This window comes from Lontra canadensis, unplaced genomic scaffold (assembly GCF_010015895.1).
Source record: "Lontra canadensis isolate GAN:19392208 unplaced genomic scaffold, GSC_riverotter_1.0 scaffold14, whole genome shotgun sequence".
In the NCBI taxonomy this organism is placed as follows: Eukaryota; Metazoa; Chordata; class Mammalia; order Carnivora; family Mustelidae; genus Lontra; species Lontra canadensis.
The window spans coordinates 16,439,791-16,456,867 of NW_022631008.1; the positions used below are offsets into that span (position 1 = coordinate 16,439,791).

At 36.5% G+C, this 17,077-nt stretch overlaps 1 protein-coding gene across 1 annotated transcript in view; it reads right to left on the reverse strand.

The window, feature by feature from the left end:
• The window catches only part of FBXL4 (F-box and leucine rich repeat protein 4), a 77,035-nt gene that overhangs the window by 22,891 nt on the left and 37,067 nt on the right, over positions 1–17,077 (reverse strand). Inside the window, exon 6 of the mRNA XM_032858174.1 lies at positions 10,538–10,751. Within this exon, the coding sequence (XP_032714065.1) occupies positions 10,538–10,751 (214 nt within the window). The remainder of the gene's footprint in view (positions 1–10,537; positions 10,752–17,077) is intronic.

A 17,077-nucleotide genomic window follows, 5' to 3' on the forward strand; every position in this document is an offset into this window, starting at 1 on the left:
CACAAATGGATGGATTATACCTACATTATCAAATGTGCTATGAAAAAGGAATTCAGAAATAAAAAGTGAAAAATTGTATGAATCTCTTAAGGTATCAGGTCCCCAAGTCCATAAACTCTGCTGGTTAGTTCTATAAAATTCAACAGAAGCACCAGAGTAGCACTATAAAATTAAAATACAGTTTAAACAGTTATCAGCTTTAATAATGCAGGACAGCAGATTCATTTTCAATTGAGTCTGTAATTTTTAAACAAAGGCCCAACCTTATTTAAATCACCATGGAAAGGAATTCACTAAGGAGTGACTGGATCCATGTTAATTTATCCAACAGAATTATCAAAACATCCCCTAGGTGAATGCTGGTATCTGGTAGTACAATATATGCTCCTAAAGAAAGAATCCTTTTGCTTTCCACCTAAAATCTACCTACTAACCCTGTTCAAAAGCTTCAAAATCCAATGGATAACTATATGTTACAGAGAATTATTAATGCTTCTCCTTGTTCCACAGAAATTTATTAAGAGGTAAAAGAAGGAACTGAAATTTTCATTCAGTTTTTTCTAAGAAATACTACCCATAAACTACATAACTGTCCATCCTCCAGACTTCTAAAGTGCTAAGCAAAAATACTTAATAAGATCATAACTGATGTTTATTATACTCACATATAAGTTTTAGACAGTCCAGATTTATGGCTTAATAGAATTATATTTATGCATACCATGTACATTTTATAATACAGTGAGACATTGTTTAATCAATGTGTACAGTACGGTGTTCACAGTTTATATTAATACAGGTTTATAGTTGTTATAACTAGTTTATGACCTTTGTTGCTCAGTTAAAATTAACTGTTACTTATCTTTAATAAAGAATGCAACCCTTAAATATAAAATTCTTAATACAGGAAGATAGGATTCCAAATCAGTATTCTCCACTCTAAAAAATGATTCCTAGAAAACATTCTAAAGGAACACTGTAAGTGTATATATATTACAGACTTATATTAGCTAAAATATAGAGACTAGTGACATCACCTGATCACAAACAAATGTACTTTCACTGATCATTATATTTCAAACACATCAGAACAATATCTACAACTAAATAGATGGGATTTTATAAAAGTATATTCACTATGTGAAAATTTATAAATTAGCATAAAAATACCACCAAAGAAATCCAAAGAACACAATTAATCAGCAGAATTTTAAAATACACCTATAGGTATGGGAGCCCCTGGCTGTTTTAGTTGGTAGAGCATGTGACTCTTGATCTCTAGGTAATGAGTTTGAGCACCATATTAAGCATTGAGATTACTTAAAAAAAAATACACATATATGTATGAATCTTTCTCTAATTTTAATTTTTTTTTTTTGCCCCAGTGTTCCAATCTCAATAAATTTGAGGAAGGGGAATATAGAATAAAATAAGTATTTTGTGGAACACCTGAGCGGCTCAGTCTGTTAAGCATTTGCCTTCAGCTCCGGTCATGAACACAGGGTTCTGGGATCGAGTCCCACATCAGGCTCCTTGCTCAGTGAGGAGTCTGCTTCTCCCTCTACCTGCTGCTCAGCCTGCTTGTGCTCTCTCTCTGACAAACAAATACATAAAATCTTAAAAAAAAAAAAAAAAGTATTTTGAGACCTGTTTAAAGTACCCGCAACTATCTATATGTAGAAATAATCATCATTCTAGAACATTTAAATTCAATTACTTTACAGAGCTTTGCTATGAACCATCTACTACAAATTGTTATTTTTTATACAGTTTAAATATACAATATGGTATAGGTTATATAATGATACATAATCACAACTGAATATAAGAATATGGTTCCAATAATTTGTTAAATTCCCAAAGTCAAAGTGTGTGATAGAACAAAATCGTAGGCTAAATCACACACGTTGGCCCTGCCTCATTCAGAAGCTATCTTCACCACTGTAGTGGATCTCTTCCATAATCATACAGTTGAATACAGTTCTGCTCACAGACTAAACTGACCAATTTCCATATCAACCCATCATGGATGATGGCAGAGATCTGCAGTCACAAATTCACGGCAGTTTCCACACCAGCTGGACTTGATAATAACCTTACTGACTACATTACAAAAAGAATATTTCAATCAGAGGGGTAAGGGCTGGACGGTAAAGAAGCACGTAAGAGGAGCCTGAGGCCTACGCTGGTTGACAATGTTCGTTTAAAGAGAGCGCACTAGTCCAAAGACTTAATCTGTTCTCTTTCCTGTTCAGACGAAAGTGTCCACCTGTTCTGTGCTAATGCCCTCAATCATTTAAGTCGCATAACTCCCAGTGTTCTCATTCTAAACTCACCAAAGAAGTCTGATAACTATAATTTGGTTTCCCCTGTGATATGCCAACAGGGAGAGAATGTGCTAATCAGCTCATCAGCTGTCTCTAATGAATGATGTCCTTGCCAGGTAGACTTCTCACACCTGACTTACCGGTGGCTAATAATGAGTCTGATCCCCAAGAGATGACACTGCCCCCACATCCCACCTCACTGCACTTCACAGGGCTTCTTGGCCCTAAATGAACACCTGACCCTGAACGAACCACAGCCACATACACTCAACCCCACCAAAAGCCTCATATTCCCACTGGAACTTTTGTAAAGCCTATCAAGATAAAAAGAAGTACAGATACATTCTTGCCTGGAGACATATAGTAAAGACTTTAAAAGTTGCTGACTTTTAGTATAGGATAGCAAGTTAAATATACTAAAAGTTATTAAAATTCTTAACTCTTAATTCTGTTTAAGAACGGGGGCACCTGGGTGGCTCCATCGGTTAAGCATCTGCCTCTGGCTTGGGTCATGATCTTGGGGTCCTGGGATCGAGACCTGCATTGGGCTCCCTGCTCAGCAGGGACTCTGCTTGTCCCTCTTCCTCTGCCCCTTGCTCCCATTCGTATTCTCTCTCTCGCTCTCACTCTCTCAAATAAATAAAGTCTTGAAAAAAAAATTCTGTTTCAGAACAAAGTAATTACTAATATCCTTTCGTTTTGTATGTTACCTAGCCAAATTAATCTGTCTGAAGTAGACTGCATTTAAGTGGCAGTTAGCCAATGACCGCCTGCATCAGTCAATGTAGGTGACCAACATAGGTTTTTCCTACATCAGTTTCTCCTCTTGGTCTCAGTTATCGACACCAGCTCTGTTAAGTGAGTGGCCATTCCTTTCGTTTGAGTCTGTTAGCTGCACTGACTCCATTAAAGGAAAGGCCATCCCAGCTTCTACTTACTAGCATAAAATAATGTGTTCTTTAAATCAAATAAGAATGGAGTAAGGAGACCACCATTATCTCGGTGTCAGAAAGCAAATTTATGGCATTAAATCAAATCATACTGTTTTCAAAAGACAGTTTATGTATCTTTTGTGGGACAGCTGAAGCACAGGGCGGTACACATTTTGACTTCTCTATCTCCTCTGCCAAATAAACTGGCACAGAAAGAAAGAAAATATGAGGAAAGTGCTGATATCCAACAGAAGTAAAGATCGACTACTTTTGTCTTCTAGTTGATGAAGATGAAGGCAGCGGGGTCCTTGAAACTGTCGTCTCTGCCCTGGTAGGCCAAGTAAACAGCTGCTGAACCATACTTGCGGATTACTGTCATACACTAGTCCCCCACAATACCTATAATCAGTTTTTTCACTTCTTCAGATTCTTTCAATTTATGCTCTATCATTCTTGAAGTGAGGCAATCAAAACTGGATGCAGGTGTTCCATTTATAACTCCAACTTTTAAAAAACACACTTGGTTTTCTTGTCTGCTGCTAAGCAACAGAAAGACATTCTTACTGAGCTACTATCATGCCCCATCTCACACCCATTCCAGATTTTTATATATATATATATATATATATATATATATATATATATATATTTTTTTTTTTTTTAAACAAACAAAGAAAAGGTAAACAGACTCAAACTTCTAACGCTAACCCAGATTATTTTAGGAAATGCACAGGACTGCTCTTAAAGACACTTTTTATGCAATGTGTTAAAAAGTTATTGTTCTGCCATCCTCTACAAGCTGTATTAGTCGATTAGGGCTGCTCTAACACGTGCCATAGACGAGGTGGTTTAAACAACAGAAATTTGTTTTTGCACAATTCTAGAGGCTAGAAGTCTGAAATCAAGGTGGCGGCAGGGTTAGCTTCTTCTAAAGTCTCTCATCTTGGCTTAAAACTGGCCACATTCTTCCCGTCTTCACATGCTTTTCCGTCTGTGCATGTCTGTGTCCTAATCTCCTCTGCTTATAAAGACACCAGGCATATTGGATTGGGGCCCACCCTGATGACTTCATTTAACTTTAATTACCTCTTGAAAGACCCTTTCTCCAATACAGTCACATTTTGAGCTACTGGGGATAGGAGTTCAACTCATGAATTTGGGGAAGACACAATTTAGCTCCTAACACAAGTGTAAAGAGTAGGTTGCAGATATACAATCCTTTAGAAGCAAAGAACTGTATTTTCCACTTATTTCCAAATGGTTCAGGAAAAAAAAAGTTATGCATATGGTAGGGGAATCTATTTTTTATGTCACTTTTCTTTAAGTCTAAAACCATTTCGAAATAAAAGGTTTTCTTTTAATTTTTTAAAACTCTATTTAATGAGTTAAATTTTTACAGCCCTCCTCTCATGAAAATACATCATCACGTATGGCAGAAGAAGTGCTTGTTTGTAATCAATGCTTATCATACATAATAAGAATCTTGTGAAGAAAGAAGAAAAGCACCAACGGGACTGAAACAAAGTCCTTCCTATCAATATATATCCAACTCTATTATAATTACCTCTTCATCATGAATGGTAGAAGATCCTAAGTTCAAGTTTCTTTCCTGTCTGCTCTAAGTTCCCATCTTTGCCTAAAATGTTGTCTGTACAACCTAAGAGACCCACTAAATTCATTTAAAAAAAAGTTATCCTATATACCAATCCATTTCACCAGTTACTCTGGGATCATGTAGTAAACAAGGCCCAAGTCTTGGCTCAAGGGTCATTTCTTGTAAAAAAGATCGCCCAACATGACTAAGCACAAGCCGTGACATTCTTAGTATGCATTGGGGCTTACTGCACACCAGTCCACTTTGTCTCTATCACAATACTATCTTGTTCTTTACAGACATATGTTTACTGCTCTGCATCCACTGAAATTCAACAACTATGTACCACTAACTCTGCAAATAGCTTATTTAGTGATTTTTTTGGGGGGGGGGGGTTGAGTTATAAGAAGACATTTGTTACTTCTCTGATGAAATAATTTTTCATCTCAAACCTAAACATCTAAAAAATGAAAAAGATCTCTTGAAATAAATGAACAAGTTTGAACTATATTTCACTATCTTTTAGGGCTAAGAATTCTGAACAAATACAGTTCAAATATTTTCTTACAAATTTTTCAAGTTCAGATCTAACCATCCATCTGCTTAATACACATGCTTATCTAATAATGAAAAAAACAAACTGATGAGCTAGCTATTACTCAATCATTCAACACAAGTTTACTGAATACCTACTACATATATTCATGATAGTGAATACCAGACACTGTTTTATGTACCAGTCACGAAGAAGAATATAGTCAAACATGGTCCTTCCAATTACAGAGTCTGCAAGTTAGGAATGAACATTCCTTTCACCAGAAACAGAGCAAAAGGTTGAAAGAGATAATTCAGCCTAAATCTCCCTTAGCACATGATGGGAAAGGTACTCTCTCATTTAGGAAGATCTATAAGAATACTTCACGGAAGTGGAATATTTGTGCGGGATCATGCTGAGTAAATCTATACTATCATTTTCACATTTACACAAGCTCATCTAATTTATACAGTGTATGGTTCTTTTAAACATATAACCTTATTTGGTCTTTCAATAGCCTATGTGATAGGGTAAGCTTGATTTTTTTTTTTTAAATAGACAAACGTTTAGCTTAGTACAAGTGACTTACCCAAGCACCTAAATCTTTTAAGTAGAAAAACGAAGATAAGGACTGAGTTATAGGACTTGGGTCCCCGATACAGACTAAATAACAAATATCTTCCCAGCTTGCAAATGATCAAATAGTGTGTGAATCAGATACCTGAACCCTACTACCAGGTAAAATTTTTAATCACAGCTAGTCACAACAAGATCCTACTGCTGCTTTCTCTCACTGTGGGGTACCAGTTACAGTTAATTAGCCAAAGCAGTGGAGCTGGGCAGAAAAATCTTTTTTTTTTTTAATTTGATGTGTTGCATTCTGTAAGTTTAAGATGTACAGTGTGTTATTTTAATACCTTTATATATTGTAATACGATTACAATTGAAGCAATCAGTATTTGTATTATATCAGTATTTGTATATTATTATTGTCTATATTCATTATACTGGGCATTAGATTTCTTTGGCTTATTGATTATACGTTATACGTTTATACCCTTAAACACCATCCATCTTATCCTTCCCCTACCCCTTAACCCCTGGAAACCACCATTTTACTCTGTTTTTTTCTTTTTATAGGTTTGACATTTTAAATGAACTAGGCCAAATAAAAAGCTGGGCTCAAAAACTGGTGACAATGGGGGCGCCTGGGTGGTACAGTCATTAAACGTCTGCCTTTAGCTTGGGTCATGATTCCAGGGTTCTGGGATCGAGCCCCGCATCAGGCTCCCTGCTCAGGGCGAGGCCTGCTTCTCCCTCTCCCACCCCCCCTGCTTGTGTTCCCTCTCTCACTGTGTCTCTCTCTGTCAAATAAATAAATAAGATATTTTAAAAAATAATTGGTGACAATGACAACTAGATCTTATTTAAGTTTGCTCCCATTTTAGTTTACTACCAAAGCAGCAATCAAGCGTACAAGATATACACCAGGATACAGCCCTGGCTCCTGACAAGGTTATGCATGAGGCTCAGTGGTCAATGCAGCAGTCCTGATGGTAAGATCTGCCCGGGAGAGAGAAGCCCACAGCCCTGTGCTCACTGCCTGTTTCACCACTGGCTCAGGAAGGGGCCCTATCAGTAAGCCAGGATCTTCCTACCAGCATAAAAGGCAATTCTCACCCTATTATGCTGTCATTCTCCTGGGTTCTCACTCTTACTGAGTAATCAGACCTGCAACACGCCTGGCTATGCCTAACCACTTAAGAACATACTAGACATCAGCAGCACATCATTTTACATGCCAATATTATTCGTGGGATTATCTGTCCCAATGCTACTCTCCACTATGGTATAATATTGAGAATTGGCCTACATAAACTATTTGCTTAAAGCAATTTATTACATATTGATTCCACAAACTATTACTTAAATGTAATTTGAGTATACGTAAGTTGAATAACTTATTTATAAATGTAGAACTAAGACTTCAAAGTAAGTTTGTTCATAATAAAAATAAAAGACAAACATTCCACTTCCCTGTAGTAGTTTCAACTAGAAAATATTTATACGGGGTGCCTAGGTGGCTCAGTGGGTTAAAGCCTCTGCCTTTAGCTCAGGTCATGATCCCAGGATCCTGGGATCAAGCCGCACATCGAGCCCCATGTCAGGCTCTCTGCTCATCAGGGAGCCTGCTTCCCCCTCTCACTCTGCCTGCCTCTCTGCCTACTTGTGATCTCTGTCTGTCAAATAAGTAAATAAAATCTTAAAAAATATATATTAAAAAAAAGAAAATATCTATAGAATGTAACTTAGTAGTTTATATTTTACACTGGATTGTGATGTTGTGTGTATTAGTTACAATGTTATACTTTTTTACCTGTTGCAAACTAGAAAAGGAATAGGTAGTAAGGAAAAACCTCTGGTTTAAATAGAGACAGCCAAGATATTAGAATAACCACCATTCTATGCTTTGATATATCTTACAATTTTAACAATAACACTAAGACCGCCAAAGCTGGATTCAAAGCCTGACTCTAACTTACTGCCCTGTGCCACTAGGAAAGTTAATAATCTTTTGGGACCTTCATTTGGACTAGTGTAAAGAAATTAAATTATATGCAAAATGTCTAGGACCGCAAACAGAATATATTCAGGAAACTTTCCCAAACTTTGGGACTAAAACCCAGGTCTCCAATATCGCCTAAAGCTTTGTTCACTATGCACACAGACTTAAGTCATATAAAATGGCACAAATGTGTTATGTTTATTAGTGTAAGTTATATATAGGCACGTAAAGTGTAACTCTACTAAATCATAGATCTAACGTCTCTGAAGTTAAATGCTATAACAGACTCAACATATTGTAACACTCACTTTTGCTTCCTTTAGAACTTTGTAGAATTCAGAAAAATGGGTAAAAGTGGCACTGGATAATTTGTATCCCTTCTTAAAAAAAAAAAAACAAAACAAAAAACAAAAAACCTCTCCCAAGAAGGTCAAATTTGTATCTTTTTTCTTCTACGTATTTCCTTAGAGCAAAGAGAGGCATTTAAGATTAATTGCTATTCCCTCTTTTTCAAAACAGTTTATAACATCTGAATGTACTACCAGTGATCAACGATTACGTGGAAGGCTTCGAGAGAAGCCAGGCCCCTAAATCTTGTCTTCTCATTCCCTGTTCACTCTTCATCCAACACCACCATTGGGTGCAGGACAGGAAATGTACACGCACGGAAGAAAGAAGGGGTGACGCAATGCCTACCATGCTCTTGGATGTAAAACAAGGCTACATGAACGACAGGAAGCCTTATTAAAAAGCAAAATGAAATAAAATGAATGTACTTCTAATAAAATCCTTGCTGAAAGATACAACTAGAAGGAGAATATACAAGGATTAACAAAAATGTTTAAAAAGTGTAACGATGAGATTGTCCCTACCGTAGAGTACAATATACTACAAAACTGCCATGATGATACTATTTGGACTAATATTTATTTATTGAGAGTTTACTATGTTCTAGGTGCCCTCTATGCACTTTACATGTAACCTGTAGTTTACATGTAACTTAATTCTTACAATGATCCTGAGATACGTATTTTTATTCTCTCCATATTAAAGAAAAGAAAACTGAAATACCAGAGGTTGAATACCTTGGTATTTAAGGTGACCTTCAAGACATGCAAGGGTTCACTACAGCAGGAAAGCATCTGGTATACCATCTTGGAAAAGTAATTTGGCTATCTTAGTCATTCATTTAATAAATATTTATCAAATGACCATCTTACCAAGTACCAATCTAGACGTTGGTAATATGGCAATGAAAAAGATGTACAAGGCTCCTACCTTCACGACATTTATATCCCAGGGTAAGGAAACAGATATTAGCAAGAAAACAAATAAAATCGCTTCAGAGTGATACAGATGATAAGAAGGAAATAAAACTGGATGATATGAAAAAACAAACCAGAAGTGGGGGTGGGGGGCTACTTTCTTTTTTATCAATCTCCAAAAAGTGATCTCTGAAAAAAAAAAAGAAAAACTTGAACACTGAGCTAAGAAAAGGGCAGCCATGTAATAAACTGGAAGAATATTCTAGACAAGCAGAAAAGCAAGAGCCAGAACTGGGACCAGATCAGAATGTTCAAGTTATAGAAAGAAGGTCACCATGACTGGAGTAGAGGAAAGGAGAGTATGATAATTAACAGGGTGTTTACTGCAGGAGCCCAGGCGCATCCTCTTAGATCCAGCAATGCCACTCACAGGACTCTGTCCTACAGCAGTAACAGCATGTAGATGCAAAACTCTGCACAAAAGAATGTTATTGCTAGGTAATTTTTAAAAGTAAAACAACTGGAAAAACCTGAAAGTTGATCACTTGGGGAATGGTTGAATGGATTATGGTATAGCCTATACCACAAAGTTAATGAAAAGAATCAGACGCTATAGCTAGTGATCTGGAAAGAAGTCCTAGAGATGCTATGTGAAAAAAGCAAGTAGGTCAATATAAATGACAAGATTCCACTTTTTGTTAATGAGACTTCTAAACTATGGTATGGAAAAAAAAAATTTAAGTTTTATTTATTTATTTGAGGGGGGCAGGAGGGAGAGAGACGGTGCGCAACAGCAGACAGAGGGAGAAGCAGACTCCCTGCTGAGCAGGGAGCCTGACTCAGGGCTCGCTTTCAGGACCCTGGGATCATGAACTGAGCCTAAGGCAGATGCTTAACTGACTGAGCCACCCAGGGGCCCCATGGTATTGAGAATTTTAACTCCCAAGTCTAGCCCTGGATAAATTCCACTTTGCTTCCTCCCCCTCCTGCACACTGTCACTCTACCTCCTTCTCTAATTAATTCCCTGCCAGCATTTCAGCTCACCTCAGCCCACTGTTTACTTCTTTACCTGCAAACATGAACAGTATTACAACAATTTTAAGAACACAGAGAAGAACATTTTCCATAACTATACAAACAATACAATAGACTAAATAATTTTGAAATGACTGAATCAGCTCTATTAATTTTAATACAGTCAGGTGGCATCAAAATCTATTTAAAAATCAGAAAGCGTATTATCATGAGCAATTACAGGCAACTAAATATTCAGTTGGCTATCACACAAGCAAAGATGTAAATGATGATTATTCTTACCTCTACTTTTGTTCTATAGAGAACAAGTCGCCTAAGACCACATAATTTGGCAATGTGGTTGAAAGCTTGAGGTGGTAGTTTATCACAGGATGAGAGATTTAAGTCCTGTAAATTTGGACACATCTCAGAAATAATCTCCAAGCAAGTTTCATTAAGAAAGTGGCTGCAAGATAATTCAAGGCGCACTAATTCAGATCCACAAACCTTCAGAAACCTGTAAAAACAATGTTCTATGTGAATTTTGTAAAATGAAAAGATACTTTTGCGAAGTACATTGGAATTACCTCAACTCTTATTAGACACCTTCAGAAGAATGGATTTCTATTAGGGAAAATGTAAAACTTGTTTCCCTTAAGTTCTCATTTACTACTTACCAAAATAGGCATGATTAGGCTAAAATAAATCAACCGGATAAGATGTATTCATATCTTATAAAAAGTCAGCTAGCGCTAAGTGAAAGATTAAGAAAGCAGAGAATGTATTTATCCTATCTATCTAAAATTCACATCTGAGTTGGTAGAGCCAAAAAATGAAAACATAACAAAACTCTTAGAAGATAGTTCCCCCAAATATCCATACAGTACTGGATAATTTATTTTGAATGTGGCACATAGGGTGAAAGCTTTAATTAAATGACCTTAAAATAAATCAGACTAGCCTCCTCTCAACTAAGGAAATGTCTGATCTGGTTTAACTGTCCTATTGTAATGTTCCTTAAAACTGTTACTATTTACTAGAATGATGTTGAAATTATTACAAGATATTCAATTGCGGCTTCATATAAAATACACAGAAATGATTCAACATGGCAGACATAAAACTCTATTATCAGAGTGGTAATAACAATATTGTAGTTGCATTACAGATGAGGGGGACAGTCCTGCCCATAATCATCATCTGAAAATAATATAAAAGTAAATGTGAGTCTAGAAATATTTGAATCCATGAAACTTTATCAACGAAGCAAATTGACCCTGAAGTGCACCAATTATCCCTGTCCAGGTCTCTTAACATTTTCTTGCCTATCACAGTGCCACATCAGTAACAAACTCTTACTTTATTTATGCCACATCTTTTTTCCTGAATGTATTAATTAGCTTCCAAATACACATATAAAGTAAAATTAACTAAATCAATCCTTTATGAAAATAAAAGACGTTAACACTGGACTTCTAAGTCAAAAGATTAATTTTTAGCCCTGTTCCACTTCCTGGCATGTGACCTTGGAAAAGGTATTTACCCAAGTCTCAGTACTTTCTCAGCTGTAAAAGGCAGACTAGAATTACATAATAGCACTCACCACACTGCCTCCTGGTTTTGAATATCAAACAATATGTGAAAGCAGCTGGTAAAAGGTCAAAGCACCCCACAAACATTAAAATAAAAGTTGAATCTTGGCCAACTCACATTCAAACAACAAAAAATTCAACTGCTACAAATTTATTTTAAATGCTGAAAATAACTATTGCCCACATATCTTATTTATACCTGAACACCTATTTATTCTTAATCCACTGAAATATGTGTTTTGCTCTCCCTAAATTTGCCCTTTCCTTTTAAATGCCAAATTCAATGCCCTTTCTTTTCAGTGCTTGAATTACTTGACTTATTGTGGCATTTCACACAACTGCCCACCCCTTCCTTAAAATTCCCTGACACTACTCAAGCTACTCCCTCTCCCGGATTTCTTCCAACCTGTCTCACTACTGTTACCTTTGCTAAACTGAATTAGCTAAACTGTGCTTTGCATCAAGTGTGTTCACTTATTCATTGAAGGAATATTTATTGAGCTCCTGTTATGATTCAGGCATTACCGTAGGCTCTGAGGAGTTAGCAGTGGATAAAGCAAAGTCCCTGCTCTCATGGAGCTTACCTATATTTTGGTAGGTGAGGCAGGCTATAAAAAGTAAATGAGTAAAACAGTGTATTAGAAAGTGAGAAGTGGGGGTGCCTGGGTGGCTCAATGGGTTAAAGCCTCTGCCTTCAGCTCAGGTCATGATCCCAGGATCCTGGGATCGAGCCCCGCATCAGGCTCTCTGCTCAGCGGGAAGCCTGCTTCCTCCTCTCTCTCTCTTCCTGCCTCTCTGCCTACTTATGATCTCTATCTGTCAAATAAATAAATAAAATCTTAAAGAAAGAAAGAAAGAAAGAAAGAAAGAAAGAAAGAAAGAAAGAAAGAAAGGAAGAAAGAAAGTGAGAAGTGTTGAGAAGGAAATAAAAGCAGGGAAGGGCAATGGGAAGTATCAAGGGTAGACAGGGTGGTCAGAGACTCCTCTCTGAGAAGATGAGTCAAGACCCAAAGGAAGTAAGGAGGTAAGAAAGCAGGTATCTGGGAAAGAACATTCCAGGCTGAGGGAAAGGCAAGCACAATGGTTCTGTGGCAGGATACCACATAGAGTGAGGAAATGTAAAGAGACTAATGCAGGAGGGCAGGAGGTAGAAAGTGAGGGGGAGGAGAGAAGCAGGTCAGAGAGGTATAAGAGGCAGCTCATATAGTACGTGTCCCATAAACATGTTGGCTTTGAGAGAGATGGGATTCTCAGTCATCAGAGGGTTTTGAGCAGAAAAGTGACACAACCTCGTTGTGTTTTAGCAGGATCACTCTCGTTTCTGTGTAGAGAACAGACAGAGAGGAAAGAGGAGTAAAAACAGGGGGACAGTCAGGACACCACTAAAATAATCAGGAAAGAGAAGACTGTGCACTGGATCCAGATGGTAGCACTGAAAGTGGTGCTCAATATTCAGATTCAGGATCTAGGTCAAAGGTGGGCAAGGTATACTAAACTACGACACACCTTCTCTACATGGAATAGAACTCAGGCTCTTTTATTCCTAAATCACTACATTTTTTTTTCCTCTTAACTACAATTTCCTTCCTTAATAATTTGTTTATACTGAGTTTTATAAACTGCCTCAAATCCTATGACAACCGAAAGAGATTTCTGGTGTACCCAATACTTAGCACAACGTCAGGCATGGAAAAAACATTTGATGAGAGTTTACTAAATGTATCTTCCAATTATGAAAATTCACTTGAAGAATTTAAGTTTCCTCTTACTCCAGAATACACTAAGTTCTACGGACTCAGGGTACTTTTCCCTTACTAGGGTGAAACTATTCCCAAGAAATATAATGAAATTAATAATTTCACCTAACTTTGAGTATAAATAGTAGTTATAGGTAGTTCTTCATATTTTTGTAAGCTAGCAACCTAGAAATGGATGTAGGGTTTCAGACTTTGATAATTCTGCAAGTATTGGCAAATTACAAAAGCTAAATGAGCATATTAACTCTTAAAATCTTTAGGCATCTTTTCTCTTAAAGGTCTTCATTTTTTTGGCTAAGCACTTCATTCTATAATTTTTTCTCATACTGGACTTGCAACACTTTGACCTTTCTTTTCCTCTTACCCTCATTACTGAACTTCTCTGAAGAAATTATAGTGATGTCAAGCCAATCAGCAGAATGCCAACTGTTAATAGACTAGAAAACTTCCCAAAATGATTTAATGAATGACAGAATTCGAAAGCACAATAAAGATAATGATCATGCCTATACTACCTTTCTGACTTTCCCTCTCTTTTTCTATATTGCATATTTTTACTCAGAGAAGATTGTTAGTATTACCATACTGTGTCTTCCTAAAAATTTACAGAATCTACACACCTACTTCTTCATGATCTCTGCGGTTCAAGAAGGCAGAAGTAGCAGCAGACTCAATTAATTAGCCGAACACAACTCTTGTTTCTTTCCTTAATGCCCCTCATGTTAGTTTTATGTTATTGCATAATTACATTCATGTTTTTGTCTTGGTGATCTATTTATTCGTCTCAATTGTGATACCGGTTGCCTTACAGGAGGACTACAGCTTCTTTATTTTCTATAGTCTCTTCATTCCATGATATGAATTCTCACAAAGTATTTCCTGATACTGAGGGTATCATGAGAAGACCTAAACTAGGTCTCTTGCTATGGGAAAAGAAAGAAATGGCTTATCCTTATGTGGTGAATTAAATTGTCCACAGTAATACAGGCATGTAAGAAGTAATTTACTATGTGGTAACTTGCACCCTCAAATAATAAAATCATATGAATAAATGATTTAATCTGAGCTTACTCATAAAAATAAAAGGCACCAGTCCTCACAACTTGCCTGATGTATAAAGGTAAGGGGGGAAAAAAGCTAAGGGGAGAATTAGACACAAATATCTATGGCTTCTGATTCCTAGCGATACATTTTGTTAGCTGACTCTGGGTTTTATAAAACAGCATATTTAAGATAACTCTTTAATCCCTTATAATTTGGAACATTATTTAATACATCTGATCCAAAATAAAGCCATTAAAAACAAAACTGTGAGCAGGGGAAAGAAGTCTTAAAGCTGCCTCAAATCTCTGGCAATTAACATTGTAAAAGAGACAACTATATAAAGCATAGGTAGGCAGCTAAAGAAACGAATAAGTAATAAGCCCTTTATCCCATAAAATTGTAGCTCTATGGCAAAACACCCAATAAAGTCTTGAATATAAAAAAGCACCCAAGAATATTTTCTTGGATTTCCTCTTAACAATTAGAGGAGTCAGGGATAAAAATCTCTACATAACTGAGGTGGAGATTAAGGTGATTAATTTGGGCAACTATCCAAAAAAAAATAGTAGTGGAAAAATAAACTGAAGGCTTTTTGAGCATCAGAGTGATATGATTAAGCCTCAAAGCACAAACAGGCAGGGGGACAAAGAAATATTGGAGACTTTAGGGAACTGTATTATAAAAGAAAAATGGAATTATAAAAGATGTGATTCTAATGAGTAATGATATGCATGAGCAGTACTTGAAGTTGCAAATCACAAATCTAGAGATAGAATAGGATTTTAATAACTGATTAAAACTTTTAGGTTCTTGTTATTCCAATTTGATCTATTTTCCTACTATTCTGAATAATATAAATTCCTAAAAATTTCTTTGAAATGCACTTAAACAATTCCAACTTGTGAGGAAAGGTTTTGCCACAACAAAAATAAACTGTATCAAACTTTTCCCAAACGCTTGCTCAAAAGCAGCTCATCATCATTGGGCTCTAGTTTCAAAATGTACTTTTTTTCTTTAAAGTATTATAAATAAGTCTTCTTCACAGTAATGAGCATAAATAGACCATACTTATTCAGAGATTACTCATTAATAATCAAGCCATGAATATTTATTGTTTATTCGGGGAATGCTGCCTACAAGCCATAATGACTATCAATTCGGAAGTCAAGTCAAGGGGGCCAACAGCAATCAGTAGGCAAAACTCCAATATCTCCCACCCATAAAAAGAATTCTCTCTTCCTGGTATTTAAACTTTTTATTTTATTAATGGGAACAAGGACTATGCTTAAAGAAATGCTATCAAGATTTATAGTTTTACTGGCTAAAATATTAGCATAAAATATGGAAAACTTAAATTTATGTATGCACCTTTGTGATTATTCAAACAGCCCACAGCAACTAATGTGGCTGAATTGAAAATGAAAGAGAAATTGCTGGTGAGAAAGTAGACTGGAGTTTTAATCTCACAAAAGAAGATCTTTATCCATTTGAGTCTAAAATTTAAAAAGTAGCATTACTAAACTTTCTTCTCACAACTTATGCCTCTGCTCATGCACCAGAATGAGCAAAGCAAAGGGAGTTTTAAAACAGTGATTTAATATTACTGTTCCATTTTACTCATGATATCATGGTCATATGCAATGTTTTGCCAAAGAAGCTGGACTTCAGCTGTTCACTACCAATGCTTTCTTTAAAGTCTACACTCATGGGGCACCTGGGTGGTTCAGTCGGTTGAGCATCTGCCTTCAGCTCGGTTCACAATCTCAGGGTCCCAGGATGCTGGGACGAGCGCCATGTGGGCACCTCCGCTAAGTAGGGAGTCTGCTTCTCCTTCTCACTCTCCCTCTGTGCTCTCGCTCTTTCTCTCTCTCTCTCACTATCTCTCTCTCAGATAAAACTCTTTTAAAAGAAAAAAGTCTGCACTCATTAGTTATCATCTTGTTATTTCATTAATAAAAATATAGGAAGGATGTTTACATGTTTATAACTTTATCTTTCCTATAGACTGGCGTAGGAACTATGTTAAACATCTCTTTACACAGTCAACACTCACTATAATTTCTTACACACGAAGGGTGAAAACAAACAATAAATTTCTAGTAGTGGGAAACGTTGAAGAAAGAGCTCTGAGAGGAATTAAAATAGCTGAAAGGTCCTTATAATGTAAAATAATGCTGACACCAGTTACTCATCTATGAGTCAGTCGGTCTTGATTTTGAGCCACAGTGTATGCTCTAAACACCCACGGTCATGGTTAGCTTCAGTCCTCCTTGGTCCCATTAGCAGGAAGGAAAACTTTCCAAATGAAGTGTGGGGTGGGGAGGGGAGCAAGGGCAAGTAAAAAGGATTCAGCTGTGTTTCACTGGATAGCTGTCAAATGTCCAGCAATTTTTAAAATGTGGATTCTATAAAAATTCACCAAAATCATTCTGCTAAAAAAGAAATGTCTA